Raw genomic sequence first — 17,599 nt, 5'->3', positions numbered from 1 at the left:
ATGACTATGAAATATGCACTTTAGGGGCCACATAGGAGTTTGTCAAGTATCTGTGTGCTTCAGTTTAATTCCACTGTGAACATGATCTTAAAAGTGTCTGTTTGATCATAAAGAATAATTACATAAACGATTGAGAAAAACTGTATGCAGTCAGTTCAGCGTAACATTTTACTGTATTACAGTAACAAATAAATATTTGCTTTGTTATCTTTTTGTACTTGTGCACTGATTTCATCATAACATCCCCCGAAAGACAGTCTAAACATTTTCTTACTGTAGTGTTTTTCATTTTACTTATCAGTGCAACTACTGTACTGTGAGTATTGCCAAAATAGGTAACATTGGTGTATTCTCAGAACAATGTTGCACTATCAACTATAGGTGTACAATATGATATCCTATTCTGATACGATTGTGTCAATGCAATGTTTATATGATATATTCACGGTATTGTATTACAATATGGCAACAGTCTTTATACTATATGTACCACCTAATTGCAACTTTAAAAAAGAAAGCTATTTCTAAACAATTTTATACATTTGAATATGTAACATGGCCTCATGAAGCCAAAACATATGTAAATAGTATTTTGATGGAAGTGTTTTGAATTGATCACACCAGTGTTTAATTGATGCTCTCTAAGAAATTTTCATTTGATAGATGTGTTTACTGTTTGGTGGAAGAAATCAGTTTTGAGAAGAATTTGTGGAGTTTTGTCAAAATGATTAACTCTTCTCAGGTTTGTGTTTTAGAGTTTTGAGAAATTGAACTATACTTTCAGAAAACGTGTTTAAACGATTGAGAAAAACAGTAAGAACGTTTTACAGAGTGAGACACGACACGAGGACCCAAGGCAGAGGAGAGGAGTCAAAACAAGAAGGGAGGAAAGGAGAGGACAGGAGGAGATAGGAGAAAGAGAAGGGGTGCAGACACGAGCAGAAGAGAGGAGTAGACAGAAGAGGAGGCAGAAGGAGAGAGAAAGAGAGGAAAGTAGGAATGAGGTGAGAAAGGACGAGGTGAGGAGTCAAGAGAAGGGGTGCAGTCATGAGCAGAGGTGAAGACGTGAGGAGAGGAGATAAGAGAGGACAGGAGCTGAGAGGAGAGGAGGGGAACTCAGAGGGGGAAAGAGGATCTGAGGAGAGAGGAGAGGAGGGAAGAGGAGGCAAGGTGAGAATATAGGAGATGAGAACAAATGGAAGGGCAGAGATTGTTGAAACCAAAAAGGAGCAGGGAGGATATGAAAGACACAACACAACTGGAGATGATGATCAAACCAATACAATGTTTCTATTCAGGAGAGAAAGAGGCAGAATTCACAACATTAATTAGAAAATTACTCACACACACACACCAAGGAACAATGATACACACCCGGCTCTGACGTCAGAACTAAAAAATGCTCACTGCTCTCTGATAGATGACCAACCACATAAACAATATACATATGTGGGTGTGTGTGTGTCTTTGTGAGAGAAGAGAGAGTTCATGTGTCTGCACACGTGGCAGTGTGTGAACTAAGCTCTCAAAGACATTGGTCTGTCAAGTTACAGCCTTAACTAACAGCCGTCTGTATATTAACAGGTCTGTCTCTGCATACATGTGCAAGTGCGAGCGCATATAAATGCACGCATATAATTACTGTTGCCGTGTTATTGTGTTAGTGTGCGACTAATGAAACCCATACATCTCCCAGCAAGTTAAAGCACAAGCCTTAATCAACTAGACACACTATTATAATCACAGGACATTAAACAGCGCCTCATCCAACCGAACCCAGCCCCTTCACCCTATAGCACCCACCATCCCCAGCTCTCCCCCTCTGCCCCCCCACTATCCCCTTCACTCACCGGGCCGGACCAGCGTCTGGACCTGGGCGGGCACCGGGGCGTTGGTCTCAGAGGCCAGGGAGAGCCTGCCTCCCTTCCCCAGGCGGTCACACAGCAGGGTGATGTGCTTCTTCAGCCTGCCAGTGTCAGCGGGCAGACCCAGCGCAGGCCCCGCGCTCTGGGCCAGCGAGGCCGCCTGGTCCTTGGGGCTCCGCGACAGGCAGCCCCGCAGCAGGTGGGAGACGGCCGCGTCACAGCTCTCCTCCCAGCCCTGGAGAGAACAGACGGAGGAGGAGGAGATAGGGAGGAGGACAGGTGGAAAGAAAAGGAGAGGTTAGAAGGGAGAAAAGCAGAATAGAGGACAGAAATTAAAGGAGAGAGGGAGAGGTAGAGGAGATAGGGGGAGGTAGGTATATTCTCAAAGGGATTCACATATCTGCATTTATACATTTAAAAGCCAAGAGGGAATATGGTAGGTCAGGGTAGACAGATACTTTACCTCATAATTGTAAAATAGCAAATTGCAAATGGAATTTAAATGATTGAAACAATAGTTGAAGGTCAACTAAGCCATAAGGGATAGGAACATGCCTAAGATTTATTGGTCATTGCAACTGGCAAGTATTGAGGCAACGAAATACAGTTCAGCATCTAACCAGAAGTTCAAACAAAACAGTAAAAAAGGCAGGCTATCTACGGCACAATTAATTTCACTGTGGTACACGCTGTACAATCTGGACCCATGTCAATGTGGATAGCACATATAATAACATAAACACGTGCATGAGCACTTATTGCTATTGGATGGCCGTAGACACATACACTGCATTGTGGCAGGCAGTGGGGCTTGCGCAGTAGTAAAGGTCAGATCTGTAGTTGTACCCTCTACTGGTACAACTACACACACACACACACACACACACACACACACACACACACACACACACACACACACACACACACACACACACACACAGCAGCTGACTCCTCAAATAAGGATAGAACTACAGGAGGAAAGGACGAGAGAGGAGCAGGGGAGAAGGGAGAAGAGGATGGGAGAGTGGAGGAGGAGGATGAGGAAGGAGAGGAAGAGAAGGAGGAGGAGAAGATGTTGACAGGTAACCCCCCCCCCATCCTGCCTGCCGCCATGCTGATAGGCCCCTAATGAGCCATAATAACAGGTAATTAACCCTGTAAGGATGATGGCGCACACACACTGATAGAGAAAATACAGAATAATAGGGATAAGAAGAGAGACGAGGAGAAGAAATGAGAAGGAAAAAGAAAAAAGATTAGGAGATGATAGGGGTGAGGTGAAGCCCAGACTGATGGAGAGACAGAGCGAAAGAGAGATGAGGGGATGACAGACAGAAGATATTTGGACAACGATAAACGAGTAAGGCCAAGGACATGGGCGAGCAAGATTAGAAACACATACACACACAGAGACATAGAGACACAGAGAGAGAGAGACAGAGAGAGAGAGCGAGAGAGAAAGAGTGTGAGAAATAGCGAGGGAGAGAGAGAGAGAGGAGGCTGTGAGGTGATGGTGAGGGGACAGGAGACAGGAGCGAGCGAGTGAAGCTGAAGGCATCGGACGGGGGTTGCTATATTCTTACAATACCTCTCCAGGTTTTCCAGCTACTGGAACAATCGCATACTGGACCCGAACAACGGGTTTCTGGGGAAACTTGGCTCACCAACTCCACCCCCCAACCCCACCACCACCACCATCCGCGCATTAACCACCAGTCTTGACATGCTGTGGAAGATAATTAAACCTCCCTAAACTAAACCCCAGACCTTCATCTCTGAATGGAAATCCAGCCACAGTGAAAAGGCCGGTTTGGATCCGGACCAACACTATCAATTAGGAGATAAAGGGTGCTGAGCGAGATCCAACTGCTGCCGTGGCCTATATGCAAGGCATTAAACCCACAGCCCATTCTCTGTCATCTGCCAAATGTGTATAGTCTTTTGACGTCATCTCTATGAGCAAGAGGATGCTAAGATTTTCTTATTAGTGTTTAAGGGTATTGGGGCTTATGACAATGATGGTTCAGACAGATCATTCGGTTCAGAGAAACGCGTAAGTAATGAGAGATCATTCTTTAGCCAATTTCATGAAATGCCCACTCCGACTGGCCTTTTTGTACAATTCTATCCTCCTTCAGTGTCTGAGGTCACTCTGAATTTTCATAACATTAGTAGCCAATAAATTTGGTGAGCAAATTGTGGCAGCCAATTCTATTCCCTGTAAGTCACTTTAAATTACATGCTTGAGCCAGTTGTCTCAAATACAGCTAGACATTAAATCGGGTGAATATGATTTCGGCCATTCCACTGTCTGGCCAACTGCAAGGGCTGTGGAAACATCTCTGGACTGCGTCAAGATCATTACGTTCGACAATGGGAAACCCCAGGTGTGGTTGCGGAATAACTGGAATACTATGTAGAAAGCAGTCCGGGCCCAACAAAGGGCCCTGTGGGACAAGACAGCGAATTCTCCCTGCAGCCATCCCAGGAGCCATTGGGGGAACTCAAGCATTTGAGACGCTTGAGTTCTAAATATGTGTGTATGGTCGGCTCTCAGCCTCTGGGGAGATAAAATCATCCCTTCAATCCCGTCCCGTGACTAACTCCATCAACGTTGTTCTCCGAGTACAGTAACTGAAAATCCCCCAAATCCCACCAGGGCTTAGTATTGCAGCCGTTACACTTAGGGCCCTTGTTTCTTCGAGAAACCTATCAGTGATAATCAACCCTTAAGAGAGAGGAGGTGGAGGCTGTCCTCGTCTTGTTGGCAGAGTCGCGTGGCAGACTGGGGCCCCGGCTGAGCGAGGCGCCTCCTCAATTACCAGGGAGCCTGCAACCCTACTCCCCTTCTCCCTTTCCGCTCCTACCCTTCACCTTCTCCTCCTTTCAAAAAAAGATAGTCTTTCAGAACTTCTTTCAGGCGAGGAATGCTTTAAGACAGCCTCCGTCCAATCAATGGCCTATTAGTGCACATCTCCATGTTAACCTTCAGTGAACAGCACAAGAACATACATTCTTCCTTAAGTGACACCAGGGCATTTTTTAAATTCTTAAGTTATTTAAGGTATGTTTCTGACTGTTTTACATTGTAATCTACCGTGCCATGATAGACGGACAAAGATATTAGGCTTTTATCTACCACTCCATCCCCAAGACCCCCCCCCCCCCCCCCCCCCCCCCCCCCCCCCCTTCCCCCAGCCCCATACCCAGGGACGCTATGTGAGCACTGAGGAGGGCCTGTCTGGGTCACTGGATGCTCCTGAATGGAGTTGAAGTGGCCTCCTCTCAACAAGTCTCCTCTTCCACTTAGAGGTTTCCCTCAGAGCGGATAGAAGGCTCCTGGTTATCAGCCCAGGACAGGGGTTCCATGGGGTGGATGGGCCGGGCCAAGGCCAGCGTAGTGGAAACTGTGTACACAGTGTGCATAATCCCCTGGAACTCAATGCCTGTTGGATACTAATAGTCGCAGGAATGGAAAGACTGCATTTCAACCAGGGAGAGAGGTTTCGGGAGATCAGTCAGAAGGCCTGAGAGGATTACTGAGACACGAATGACTGACAGAAGACAAGATGGAGGAGGGAGATGGAGAAGGGGGGGGGGGGGAATGGAACAAGGGCTTGGTCGTGACCATTGTGTGTAGCAAACGAAAGTTCATTGTTTAAAGGCTGAATGACCACATTGAATAATGTCAGATGACTGAATGAATGAATACATGAATTAACACATGAATGAATGAATGAATGGGGGTCAGAGTGATCCTCATTCTCTTGATTCTTGCACTCTGGTGGAAATAAAAAAGAAGCGGAAGTTACGTTTGATAAATGATGATAAGAACCCTTGTAATGTTTTAGTTTCTAACCATTCCATGACTCCCGCTCCCATAGACATGTGCATCTCTAATCATACAATAACAAACATGAACTTTCTTTCCTCGCCCACCCTAGAGGTCACTGCTCTCTCCATTCTACGGGATCTAGAGGTGTGTGACTTTCCCAAAGGGAGGGAAAATTCCGGGGACTTATCCAAGAGGTAATGCCATTGAAAGCGGACTCTGGTCGAAGGACTTTCACTCATCTGGAGTGAACTCACCTGCAGGGTCACGCAAAAAGGTCACGGTGGCCATGACAATGAGGATGGAGAGAAGAAGCCTTCATCTTCTTGCCTTGGTCAGATTAGTCAGATTGCCAGTCTGTCGGCCTGTCTGTCTGTCTGAATGTGCGGACTGATCTGAGGGCCAGTATAAAAGTGTGTGTTGTCCTGAAATAGCATGTCTGTCGTCACACTGGTCTGAATGTCTTGGACAGACAGAGCTATGTTCTTACACAGAGCTATGGTCCTCATTACTGCTGATTCACATCATCAATCCCCATTCAAACACGCACGAACAGACACATGTGCACACGAACACACTCACACACACACACACACACATACACACACACACACACACACACTCGCATACACACACACACACACACACACACACACCCAACAGTCTCTGAGGGGTGAGAAATCTGTCATCATCAAACTGCAGCTCATGGAGGACCTCTGTCAACACCACTGTTTATACGGCCTTCTGAGCCTCCTGACACACACGCACACACACATACATACACATCTGAGGGTCAGAGGTTGATCAAAGAGCTCCGTCTCGTCCACTCTCTCTCACTCTCTCTTATTCTGAACTCTGACCTTGGGACGTATGAATGAATGTATGTGTGTGTGTGTCAAAGTGTGTGAAAGAGGGTGTGTGTGTGTGTGTGTGTGTGTGTGTGTGTGTGTGTGTGTGTGTGTGTGTGTGTGTGTGTGTTTCACTTCGAGGTTGTGCGGGATAAGTTCTGTGTGATATATGCATGCCTAAATGTTGAGTTAATGTTAAGGTAAAATGTCATGGCTATTTTAAATGATCGTCATGGCTGAAAATGATTCAATGAAAACCATCGTTATGGATTGGACTTCTAGACTCGTGTGTGTATGTGCGTGTCTGTGAACGTGAATGAGAGAGATGAATGGATATGGATATGGGTATGGATGGATATGCCTATGTTCTTGTGTTCGTGGGTGTGTGTGTGTGTGTGTGTGTGTGTGCGTATGTGTGTGTGTGTGTTTGTGTTTGTGCGCGTGTGTGTTTACCAGTGTGGGTGTGTCTTGCAGCAGGGGCAGCAGGGTAGCCTCCAATATGTTAGTCTGGTCGGGGGTCAGGCCCTGCCAAAGACTCAACAGCAGCACCAGCAAGTGGGTGGAGCTACGCAGACGGACAAACGCCTGCTCCAATAGGAGCCGGTTCTCCTCCGCAGCGTCCGCTAAGGCCATCAACTGTCAGAGAGAAAACAGAGAGAACGAGATTAAATAATGAGAGAGACATTAATGAAGAGAGACACAGAGAGAGTGCACATTCAATTTACCTTTTTATACTACTTTCATCCCCTTATACTTATGCTCATACATTTGTATATTTCCTTTTGTCTCTAAATTTTAGGATAGGAATTGAATTGCCTAACAACCAGACTCTACTGGTGAGTGTGTTTGACTGCCAGCCTCCTCCCAAAGTTCCAGGTTTGATCCCCTGCATCCACAGCCTAACCTGTAGAACCCTTGAGCCAGATGCCCGTAAGGCTCATGGGACATAACTTCAGCGGACATGTACAGGTCACGGAGAGGCACGTGCGGTTTCATTCATTCGCTACCACCGAGGGTCCCCATTGCTCTGACTTTCCCAGATTCCATCTGAACGCCAGTTGATGGCACTAATGCATGTAACGTTGTTGGCCAAACGCCAGAAAATCCAGAAGACGCACAATGCGCATTAGGAAAGAAAAATATTGTGTTTCTTTAATGTTTCTTTGGACATTACGGATGTTTCATGGCCGATTTCTATAAATGTTGTTAACTTCGGATCTCATCACACAACCTCTCTTACAAACATGCTTTGGTTGTGAAGTCTGGAGCATGCGTATCAGAGCGCCATCAGACTGCCCATCAGAGCGCCATCAGAATGCCATCAGACTGCCCATCAGAGCGCCATCAGACTGCCCATCAGAGCGCCATCAGACTGCCCATCAGAGCGCCATCAGAGTGCCATCAGACTGCCCATCAGAGCGCCATCAGACTTGCCATCAGAGCGCCATCAGAGCACCATCAGAGCACCATCAGAGCGCCATCAGAGCGCCATCAGAGCGCCATTAGAGCGCCATGGAAGCGCTTTTTTACAGTCACAGCGGTCACACATGTTTGGCCTAGTGGACATGGGCGGTCTCTTTGGACAGAAAGAGTCTACCAAATGAAACTGAATCATAACTTGTAAAAGTAGTATAAACAACAAGGTAGAGGGTTAATTAAGTCAGGACTGGGACTCGCGGTACTGAGTGCTCAGGTGGTGTGGGTCATACCGCTAAACTTTGACCCTCCAGCCCAGGGTCGACCTCGTCAACCCCCCCAACCCCCGTAACAAAGGAAGAGAGGGTATTCTGAACGAGCGATGACAGAAAAAGACAGATGGAGACACAAGGAGAGCGCAAGCGAGGACACGCCGGGGCAGAGGAAGGAAAGAGCAGGAGGAAACAAAAGAGGAGAGACAGAGAGAGAGAGATAGGGAGAGATGGAAGGAGAGTGAGGTGGGGGGAAAGCAGATCCGTTTCTAATGGAGGTGTGTCTCTTTCTCGGAGGTAAATGAGTGATCAGGACGCTGACTGAAGAGCAAGACTTGGAGACAAACCGCTCTGACAGCGCTCTGGCTGACAGCTTCACAGACACCTGACACCCGCCAAAACACTGTGTGTGTGTGTGAGAGAGAGAGAGAGAGAGAGAGAGAGAGAGAGAGAGAGAGAGAGAGAGAGAGAGAGAGAGAGAGAGAGAGAGAGAGAGAGAGAGAGAGAGAGAGAGAGGTAAAGAAGGAAATGAAAAGAGAAAAAAATGACGAAAAGAGTTAAATAGATGTGTACATACTAATGATAGCTGGTATATCAGCATGCAAGTCCTGTGTGTGCCTGTGTGCGTGTGCATGTGTGTGTGTGTGGAGGGGGTAGAGTATGGTTGATAAAACAAGCCATATTGGTTTGTGTAATTCTAGAGTAGACTATAAACCTGTGGTCACATGAAAATGTGTGCGTGCACACACACAGACGCACACACACACACACACACACACACACACACACACAAACACACACTGGTAGCATTTGAACCCAATAAACTTTTCTCTCTCCTTCCTTCTGTTGCACCCCCACAGAGTCCCCGACACACAAGGTGAATGCTTCAGATTTTGCATACACACAGACACACACACACACACCTTTGACACAACCTGTAACACATTCATCTTTAACATCCCCCCACTGCCAATATGCTTAAACACACACAAACACACACACACACACACGCACATGAACAAGCACACACACACACACACACACACACACACACACACACAAACACACATACATTTACACACATACACACACACACACAAACACACACACAGACGTATGCTCTAAGCCTGGTCTTGCACAGGGCCAGGCCCACCAGAAGCAGGGCTTTAGAGTTGGTGTGTATTGATAAAAGGAGCAATGAGGGCCAATCAGATGGGCTCCCCAAGTCAAGGGCTCCATTGTTAGGAGGAGGTCCGACTCCATACGCTACTGATTGGTACCAGCTGAATGAACACAAAGACACATTTAGCCTGAGAAACCACACTAACACGCACACACACACACACATGCAAATCTGTGTCTATATGAGTGTATGCGTTATAGATATACATACACACTGACGACCGGGAACCCAGCTTTTAATCTACACAGGTAACTGTCTTTGTGTGTGTGTGTACAAATGTGTGTGTCTGTGTGTGTGTGTACTGTAGCGACCTGCCAGTGACCTTAAACAACCTTCTTACAGGTATCATGGGCTACCCTCGCCTCGTGGGACCATCCTGGTCTTGCAAGTTAACGTTCTGTTTCTATTTACCCATCAGGCCTAAACGCCGCTGAAAAACAAAAATGCTAGGGCCAATCAGTGCTTGGGGAGGGAGTTTCAGTTCATGATGAACAAGCAGCGTTGTAGTCTGCTAAATCAAAAAAAGGACGCCAGTGCCCAAGGAAAGTGTAGCATTCCACAGAGTAACACAACTGTTTTGATCTGAATTACACTGAAAAACAATACTAAAGGATAAAAAAGTTAGTTTTTGCTTAGTTCCAACCGGATTTGGTTTGAGTGTAGAGAGCAGGAGCATCACTCTGAATGGCTGGAGTTTTTGGAACTTCCTTAGGCCATGGCCATATTTAGAATTCCATTCCTGCCTGCCCAGTGAAGATCCGACTGATATTTAATGCGAAACGCAATCGTGAATATCAGGAGGGTCTCATAAGGCTAGGGCTACCCTATTCTAGAGCAGTACTACTAGAACCAGTCCCAGAGGCTCCCATACATGACAGAGTGTGTGTCAGGGCACTGACACACACTCTCCTTGAGACCTTGTTGACCAGGACATACTAAAAGGATGGCAGGACATTTTTTACAATATCTTAGACCTGGATCTTTAACGGTATCGTCATCTATTTGTGCACCTCCGTGAGGAAGCTTAATAGCTGCGCCTAAACAAGTGATCTGAATTCACTGTAAGTTACCCGGAAAAAAGGGTCTGCTCAAAGACAACTTCAGGAATGGGCGTATTGTACTCGGGGCCGGAATGTTTTTGCAGGTCTGTACATCAGAGCAAGGGGTTTCAAATTGTACGATCAATAAATACGTTGCTCTTTGTTGCTGTTGAACCCAACTCCACGGAAGGGCTTTGTGGATTTGATCCTATTCTAGGATGAAACATAATCAACATAATGATAGAAAGAGTCAAGAGTGCTTCTCACCAGAACCCCCCTATTAGGTGTCCCATTAGAGAAATATTTGACTGTGTGTGTAAAGTAATATTATTAAGTGTTTGCTAGTTCAGCTCTTCATGTCATTGAAAATTGATACAAAGCTACAGCCTGGAGCACTTAGTGAATGGCATATCCTTCTTAAGAGTAACTTGTAAAAAAGAAAAGGAGTGTGTTTTCATTTTGCCTAGAAAGCTCTGTTCTCATTAATGGGTTTCCAATATCATCCAACCCAATATCTAGGCAGGCGCAACCCTAAATACTATCTACATTAACTCAACCACAAACACCTGCGTCCGTCAATAAAGATAAAAAGAGCTGGTTAATCACGTGTTGAACATTGAATGTAAGTTTACGTCATATTGTAATTCATAATCTATCGGTAGAACAGACACACTATCAGACTCCAGCCCCCCGCTTTCAGATCAGTCTTTAATATTTAATCCAGCGGTATTATGATGTCAAACAATGGACATTTCTGCAGGGACATTTGAAAGCCTTTCAATTTTGGCAGCATCGTCATCTTTTGCGCTGGTCGGCATACTTAGACGTGGTGTAAGTGTAAAGACGGAAACGAGATATGAAATTCAAGATGTGAACTTTTATGCGGAGCAAAACGGGTCTAGCCTCGAGGCTCGAGCCGACCACAGACTGACGTGTTTCCAACGGTTGACAAGGGCAGCTCAAGGTCAAGTGGATGTTTAAAGAACCCAAGTGATTGTTCAGAGTGATGTTTCCTGGAAGACATTCCTTTGGTTAATATGATTACAGAATTATTAGTATGTCCATATCTATCTCATATGACACCAATGGGCAGGCCCGTACTTGTCACAGCTATAAGCACCATATATTATTATAAGATAAGGCTCAGTGTACATGTGGAAATGTATTCAAACGTAGTCCCGCTATAATATAATTAGTTGCTTTTTGTTTCCCGATATCAAATAGTTTTATGTTATCCGGTAGATGTAGAGAATTATATAATTATCATTTGATTGGTTGCTATCCATTCTGTTTGTCTAATTGGGTGACTGTGAAGATGGCAGGGGTGCTGATTGTTTTGGGAGGAGCTCACAGGGAAAAACAACCTTTATCTAACCGTTTAAAGATTTTTAATTTTAAATAATACGAATAATAATCATATTTTCTATAAAAAGATTGTTTCAGCGAATGTATTTAATTAAGAAGCCTAAGTTTGACAAATGTATTTCTTTGAATACATGAGGACTGGTCATTAGACTCAGGGCGTGGTTAAAGCTACATAGATAAGGTGAATTAAACAGACCGGCAAAGAAAACATAGAATAATGAGAAAAAGGATGAGAGACTCTCCCATTTGTGCAGAGTATGAATTACACAGAAAGGCCACACCACATTTTCCATTGCTCGTCTGTGCTTAAGAACATATACTGTATACCTTAGCCTATATGTGCATATGTGTGTATGTGTGTATGTGTTTGCGTGTGTGTGTGTGTGTGTGTGTGTGTGTGTGTGTGTGTGTGTGTGTGTGTGTGTGTGTGTGTGTGTGTGTGTGTGTGTGTGTGTGAGTGAATGTGTGTGTGTCTGCCTGCACGGTCCATTGAACTGACAGATTAGATGTTTCCTGCTAAGTTAGCCACAGCAAGCAGAGTGGATGGACTCCAAGCCACACACACACACACACACACACATACAAACACACACCGTTTGGGTGTTGGAGCTATCTGGAAAATGACAGAGGAGTGTTGGCCGGGAGCAACGTGGCACACGTTGCATCCCTCTCTCTCTCTGGAGGAGAAGAGGAGGAGGAGGGGAGGAAGAAAGGAGGAGGAAAGCAGAGAGGGAGAATGAAGGAAAAAGGAAGAGGTTCTCAGAGGAGAGGTAGAAAGGGCATGGGAGAAAACGAAAAAAGAAGAGATTGACAGGGATGAATAACAGATCAGCAACAACAGAAAAAAGACAGGAGAGAGGGGGAGGGAGAGAGAGAGCAGGAGATTCAGAAGTCGACAGGGGAGGAAGAAAAGCCCAGTTCGGCATTCAGGAATAGTATATTTTAGTGAGTATGCATGGGTTTGTGGGTAATTATGTGTGTGTATGTGTGTATGAACTAATACGAGTTTAACAATGCAGAAGTAAATGTTCATTTCCATCCCACTCCGTCTTTATCAAACACACACACAGTTGTTCCAAGTAAAGTTGAGCGCCAATTCCAGTCTGTGTTTTGGTATCCCGCCAAACACCTGCAGTCACACACACACACACACACACACACACGCACACACACACACACACACACACACACACACACACACACACACAGCCCGCCAAGTGCCTCAGAACGTGCCAGGGAGGATCCTTGCTCCGGCCAGGCCCTCCCCTGCTAAATGGAACGAAGAGAGTCGAACTCAGCAGCGTTTAATCCACCGGCGGCCTGGGGACAGGGCTCCTACTCCGGGGCTGTGGAGATGTTCTATGGGTTGTGTGACCTGCTGGGGATGAGGTAGGGCTGCTCTGTGAGGCCCGCTCCAGACCCCGTCCCCTTTCCTACGGCCCACGCCAACTCGCTAATCCGCTCCATTCTCCGGTGTGACGTTGACAACTGGAAAGTCTTGAGCCTTCGCTCGGACTCAAAAGCCCCACGGGACGGTCGGCCGGCCACTGAACACGGGCCAGAAGATGGACGCCTTCCGTCCTTCGAGTCGGGACATGAAAGTGTCCGCCCGCCACCACGGCCGGAGGTGAGGCCGTCTGCCAAAAGCCGCCTGGCAACAGTAGCACGGCTATATGAACCCTCTCTAGCCTCCGCCCCCGTCCCAGACTGGGAGAGATGTTCTCTACGCAGGGATTTATAGTAGATATATTGGATACCCCAGCGATTACTCCAAAGCAATATTTAGCTAAATATAGAAAGAGATAGGGGCTGACAGACGGACACAGAGACGGAGAGAGAGAGTGCATGCATGAGAGCAAGGCCGCGAGAGAGAGCAAGGGAGGAAACAGTTTCATCGCGGTGAGCTACAAGCGACCGGTAGCGATAGTCATCTAGCCGGGTGCGTGTTGACAGACGCGGGCAGACAGGCCCACACTGAAGCCCATTGTCTGTGGTCACGACCGGCAGACAGACAACACTGATAACACTGTCTTCACTGTGACAGATAAGAACAGAGGGCAAGGGGGGACCAGATAGGGAGAGAGAGAGAGAGTGAGGGACAGAGAGAAATACAGAGAGTGAGCGAGAGCCGGAGAGGGAGAGTGACAGCGAGAAGGCGAGAGAGGGAGAGCACTACCGAGTGAGGTAGACAGAGAGATATGGGGGGGGGGGTGGGGGGGGGGGGGCTGGCATATATACGGTGCTGTTTACACGGACGCCAGCGGGGTATGGTGGCGGTGTCAGACTAGAGACAGGGAGAGAGGAGGGGGATGAGCCGATAGGATCTGGCAACCCATGACGAGGCGGACCTTAGATAGTTTATCAGCCGCATGGGAAGGCTCCAGGTCACACAAATCTTCTCATCCCTCCGTCTCGCTCCGTCTTCGCTTCTTCATCCTCTTCTTCCCTCTCCATTGCCCTTTATTTTATTATCTCCGCTTCACTAACCCCATTGTATCACCACGCTCCCCTGCTTTCAGTTTAACTTCCTCTCATGGCTGCCACCACCATTTTGAGATCTTCCCGCCCTTCACAGTGGGAAAAAGAAAGAGGCTTCCCAAGCTTCAGGAACCCCTCTCTGCCAGTGGGTCCACTTCATTCTTCTGCCTCTTCTCTCTTTTCTCACTTTCTTTCTTTCTATCTTGGCCACTTTTGCTGTTTTTTTGTCTTTATATGATATCGATTGATAACACATTCGATTACGAATCTGCATTTGTTTTAATAGCTATTATGTCTGTTATATATATATATTCACTACCACATCAGCCTCCCTCATCCAGTCTGCACACTTGATGTTTTCTCAAGAACAAATACAATTCGAAAAGAACATTTCTTAAGAAATTGCGGCCGGCTTTAAATAATATGTAATATTTAAGGGGTTGAACGGAGTTCAATCAGAGTTTATTCCAAAGTGGAAAGTCTGAATGAAATAAATGTAACAGTATAAACGTATAAACCATTTCAATGAAGTCAAATAGTTTTTTTAGAGCTAAACAAATGGCTCAACTAAAGTGAAACAGTTAGAACTTTGAACTAGCAGCATAATGCAGTAGTATGATGTAGTATGATGGTAGTGGACGTAGTATAAGCATGACAAGTTGCGATAAATGTGTGCTTCTACACAAGGCAGACAACCAGCCATGCATGAAAAACCTAGCCTTGAACCCAAGCCTCATTCTCTATAACTGGGAGTCCTATAAATGGGACACGGTCCTGCTCAGAAAAGGGAGGGCCTCGATCGGGACCGATGTAATAAAATAATACTAACAATACTCAAGTATTTTTCCAATTGCTGAATTACACCAGCGAGATAGAACTACTGTAACAGTTTAAGCTTAAAACATTGACGTTGTTACGCTCTGCCAGGGCTCACTGGAGGTCAATGAGACAAAGAGAAAACACACCAAGAAGGTAAAAACAAAAAAATTATAAGATATATAAAAAATCTGTTTATATATGTGGAAAGATCAAAAAGTGATGAAAATGTTGTAATGCAGTTTAAAGGTTTCACATTGCCCGAGTTGTGAAGTCTGAAGTAGTCTGAGTAGTTTTCTCATTGACGCCCATAATAAATCAGGTTTAAAGGTTTCAGATTTGAAAACATATATATCATATTTTTAATTAAAAAGTTTCCACAGTTTCTAACTCAAAAATAGTGGAAGAAGTTAAGGGCCCAAAGAGTTGGCAGACGGAAAACACAAATAAATGCAGTTATGAAGAACATATGTTGTGAACGCCTGCAGCATTCACACCAAATGTTCCATCCTTAATCATTACAATACCGAATCTGTGTGTGTTCATCGGAGATGCAGCCTTACAGCTCCATTATCAAGTGGACCGCTTCCCACTAACGTGAACTCTTACAGGGAGTGCACAAATAAAAGTGTCACTTTCACATTCAAAATGTAACCCTAAAAAAACCTCCAATAAAAGTAAATAAACCAAACGCCCAAGCTAAATTATAAAGTGTCAGAGGTATCATTTTTTCAATGTAAAGCTGTCCAGCTCAGCGCTGCCCCGTCAGGGGTGTCAGACACAGTGCGGCGGGCCGCTGGAGATGTGGGTGATTTATGAACCTGCCAGGCCTCCTAACCAGTGTTTTCTCTGGGATATGAAGACACATGGACACGCTGGATGAGGGGAGAGGGAGAATGTTTGTCTTTGACATGCTTGTTCACACGGCTGAGGACAAAGACATTTATTCTTGATTGATCCCCTGGTGTTGTAGACAGCGCTCCCCCCACCTCTCTCACTCCTTTTCTCTCCCCCGCTCTCCCTCCCTTCTATCCCTCTTTCCTCGCTCTGTGAACCTCTACATTTCTCGCCAACTAAAAATATAACATTTATCTCTTTCAGTCTATGAAACTTGAGTTACACACACACACACACACACACATCCAAACAGACAGGACCTGCAGCAGGACGCTTATCTCTAGAACCCACTAGAACCCTCTTCAACAGACAGCAAAAGTGACTTTCAGATGCACACACGCACACACGCACGCACGCACGCACGCACGCAGGCACGCACACACACACACACACAGACAAGCGCGCACACACGCACGCACGCACACACACACACACACACACACACACACAGACAAGCGCGCACACACACAAGCAGACAGAAAGTGGCCCTTTCTCGCCCAGGGTGGTCCAGTGAGCCTGTAGGCCCTACATAGATCAGGGGGCTAAATTACTGAGGCTAACCGACCACAGTGACACCCAACCTGGGGATTACCACACAGGGCCCTGCCCCAGCCAGCCAGTAGCCCCATGCTCTCCACAGTCACCCTGGGGGCTGACCTCAACAACTTGAGAGCTGACACCACCCCTCCACCCATACCACCTACACCACCACCACACCCCCCCACTTAAGGGGATGTGACCAGCCCACCCAGGGCAGTAATAACAAGGAGGTAGGCCTGTAGCAAGTGTAAGCGGGGTGATGGGGAGTTAGTGAAGAGGCCTTTAGAGGATTTTCCTAGGGTTTGAATGAAAGCAAGTGTTAAACTGACAATAGCTTTAGAAGGAATGCCACTTTTTTCCAAGGTTTATTGTCTTGCTCACCTGAGCTTTATCCTTTTAAACAACCTTCTTAACATTCTGTTGGTTACACATTCTCCTCCAGCGTAATCATTCTACCTTCTGCCAGTGCAAGCACAATCAAGACAAATGTGTGTCTTATAATAATAAAAAATTGTGCTGAGACAAATATCCACGTTTCATGACTTTCAACCTCAGATACATTATTAAAAAAATAAAGCGTGTGAGAGAGAGTGAAAGAGAATGAAAGAGAGAGAGAGAGAGAGAGAGAGAGAGAGAGAGAGAGAGAGAGAGAGAGAGAGAGAGAGAGAGAGAGAGAGAGAGAGAGATCAACTTCCCCCACTACCTATAATCATGTGACCCCCAAATCCTCCATCACAAAGCCCTAAAATAAAATATAAACTAACCCAGAACAAGTCCCCCACAGCAGCTGGTTTTGCAGCTCAGTTGACTAACAGAGCCTCAGGTCAGAACACACACACCCTGGCCCACACAACTGATCCCCACTCTTCCTGATGGTCCGGCTCCACACTAAGGAAGACGCTGAGCAGATACAGACTGAGTGGACCAAGCCTGGCCCAGTCATCCCAGACAGACCTGCTACCAAGGAGGACAGGCTGAACACACATTTTTTTTACGATATCCTTGGTGGGAAATGAAAATGTTGCTTATTAGCAGCAAAACATGTCC

The 17,599-nt window shown here is 46.0% G+C and overlaps 1 protein-coding gene across 1 annotated transcript in view; it reads right to left on the bottom strand.

The window, feature by feature from the left end:
- Positions 1 to 17,599, bottom strand: part of bbs9 (Bardet-Biedl syndrome 9) — a 122,670-nt gene that overhangs the window by 47,519 nt on the left and 57,552 nt on the right. Inside the window, exons 20-21 of the mRNA XM_079746424.1 lie at positions 6,999 to 7,181; positions 1,851 to 2,100 (exon numbers count right to left, since the gene is read on the bottom strand). Coding sequence (XP_079602550.1) covers positions 1,851 to 2,100; positions 6,999 to 7,181 — 433 coding nt within the window. The remainder of the gene's footprint in view (positions 1 to 1,850; positions 2,101 to 6,998; positions 7,182 to 17,599) is intronic.

Source organism: Pollachius pollachius (assembly GCF_949987615.1).
Source record: "Pollachius pollachius genome assembly, chromosome: 1".
Classification (NCBI taxonomy): Eukaryota; Metazoa; Chordata; class Actinopteri; order Gadiformes; family Gadidae; genus Pollachius; species Pollachius pollachius.
Note: the sequence above shows the minus strand (reverse complement) of the source record. Positions and strands in the feature narration are given on the sequence as shown.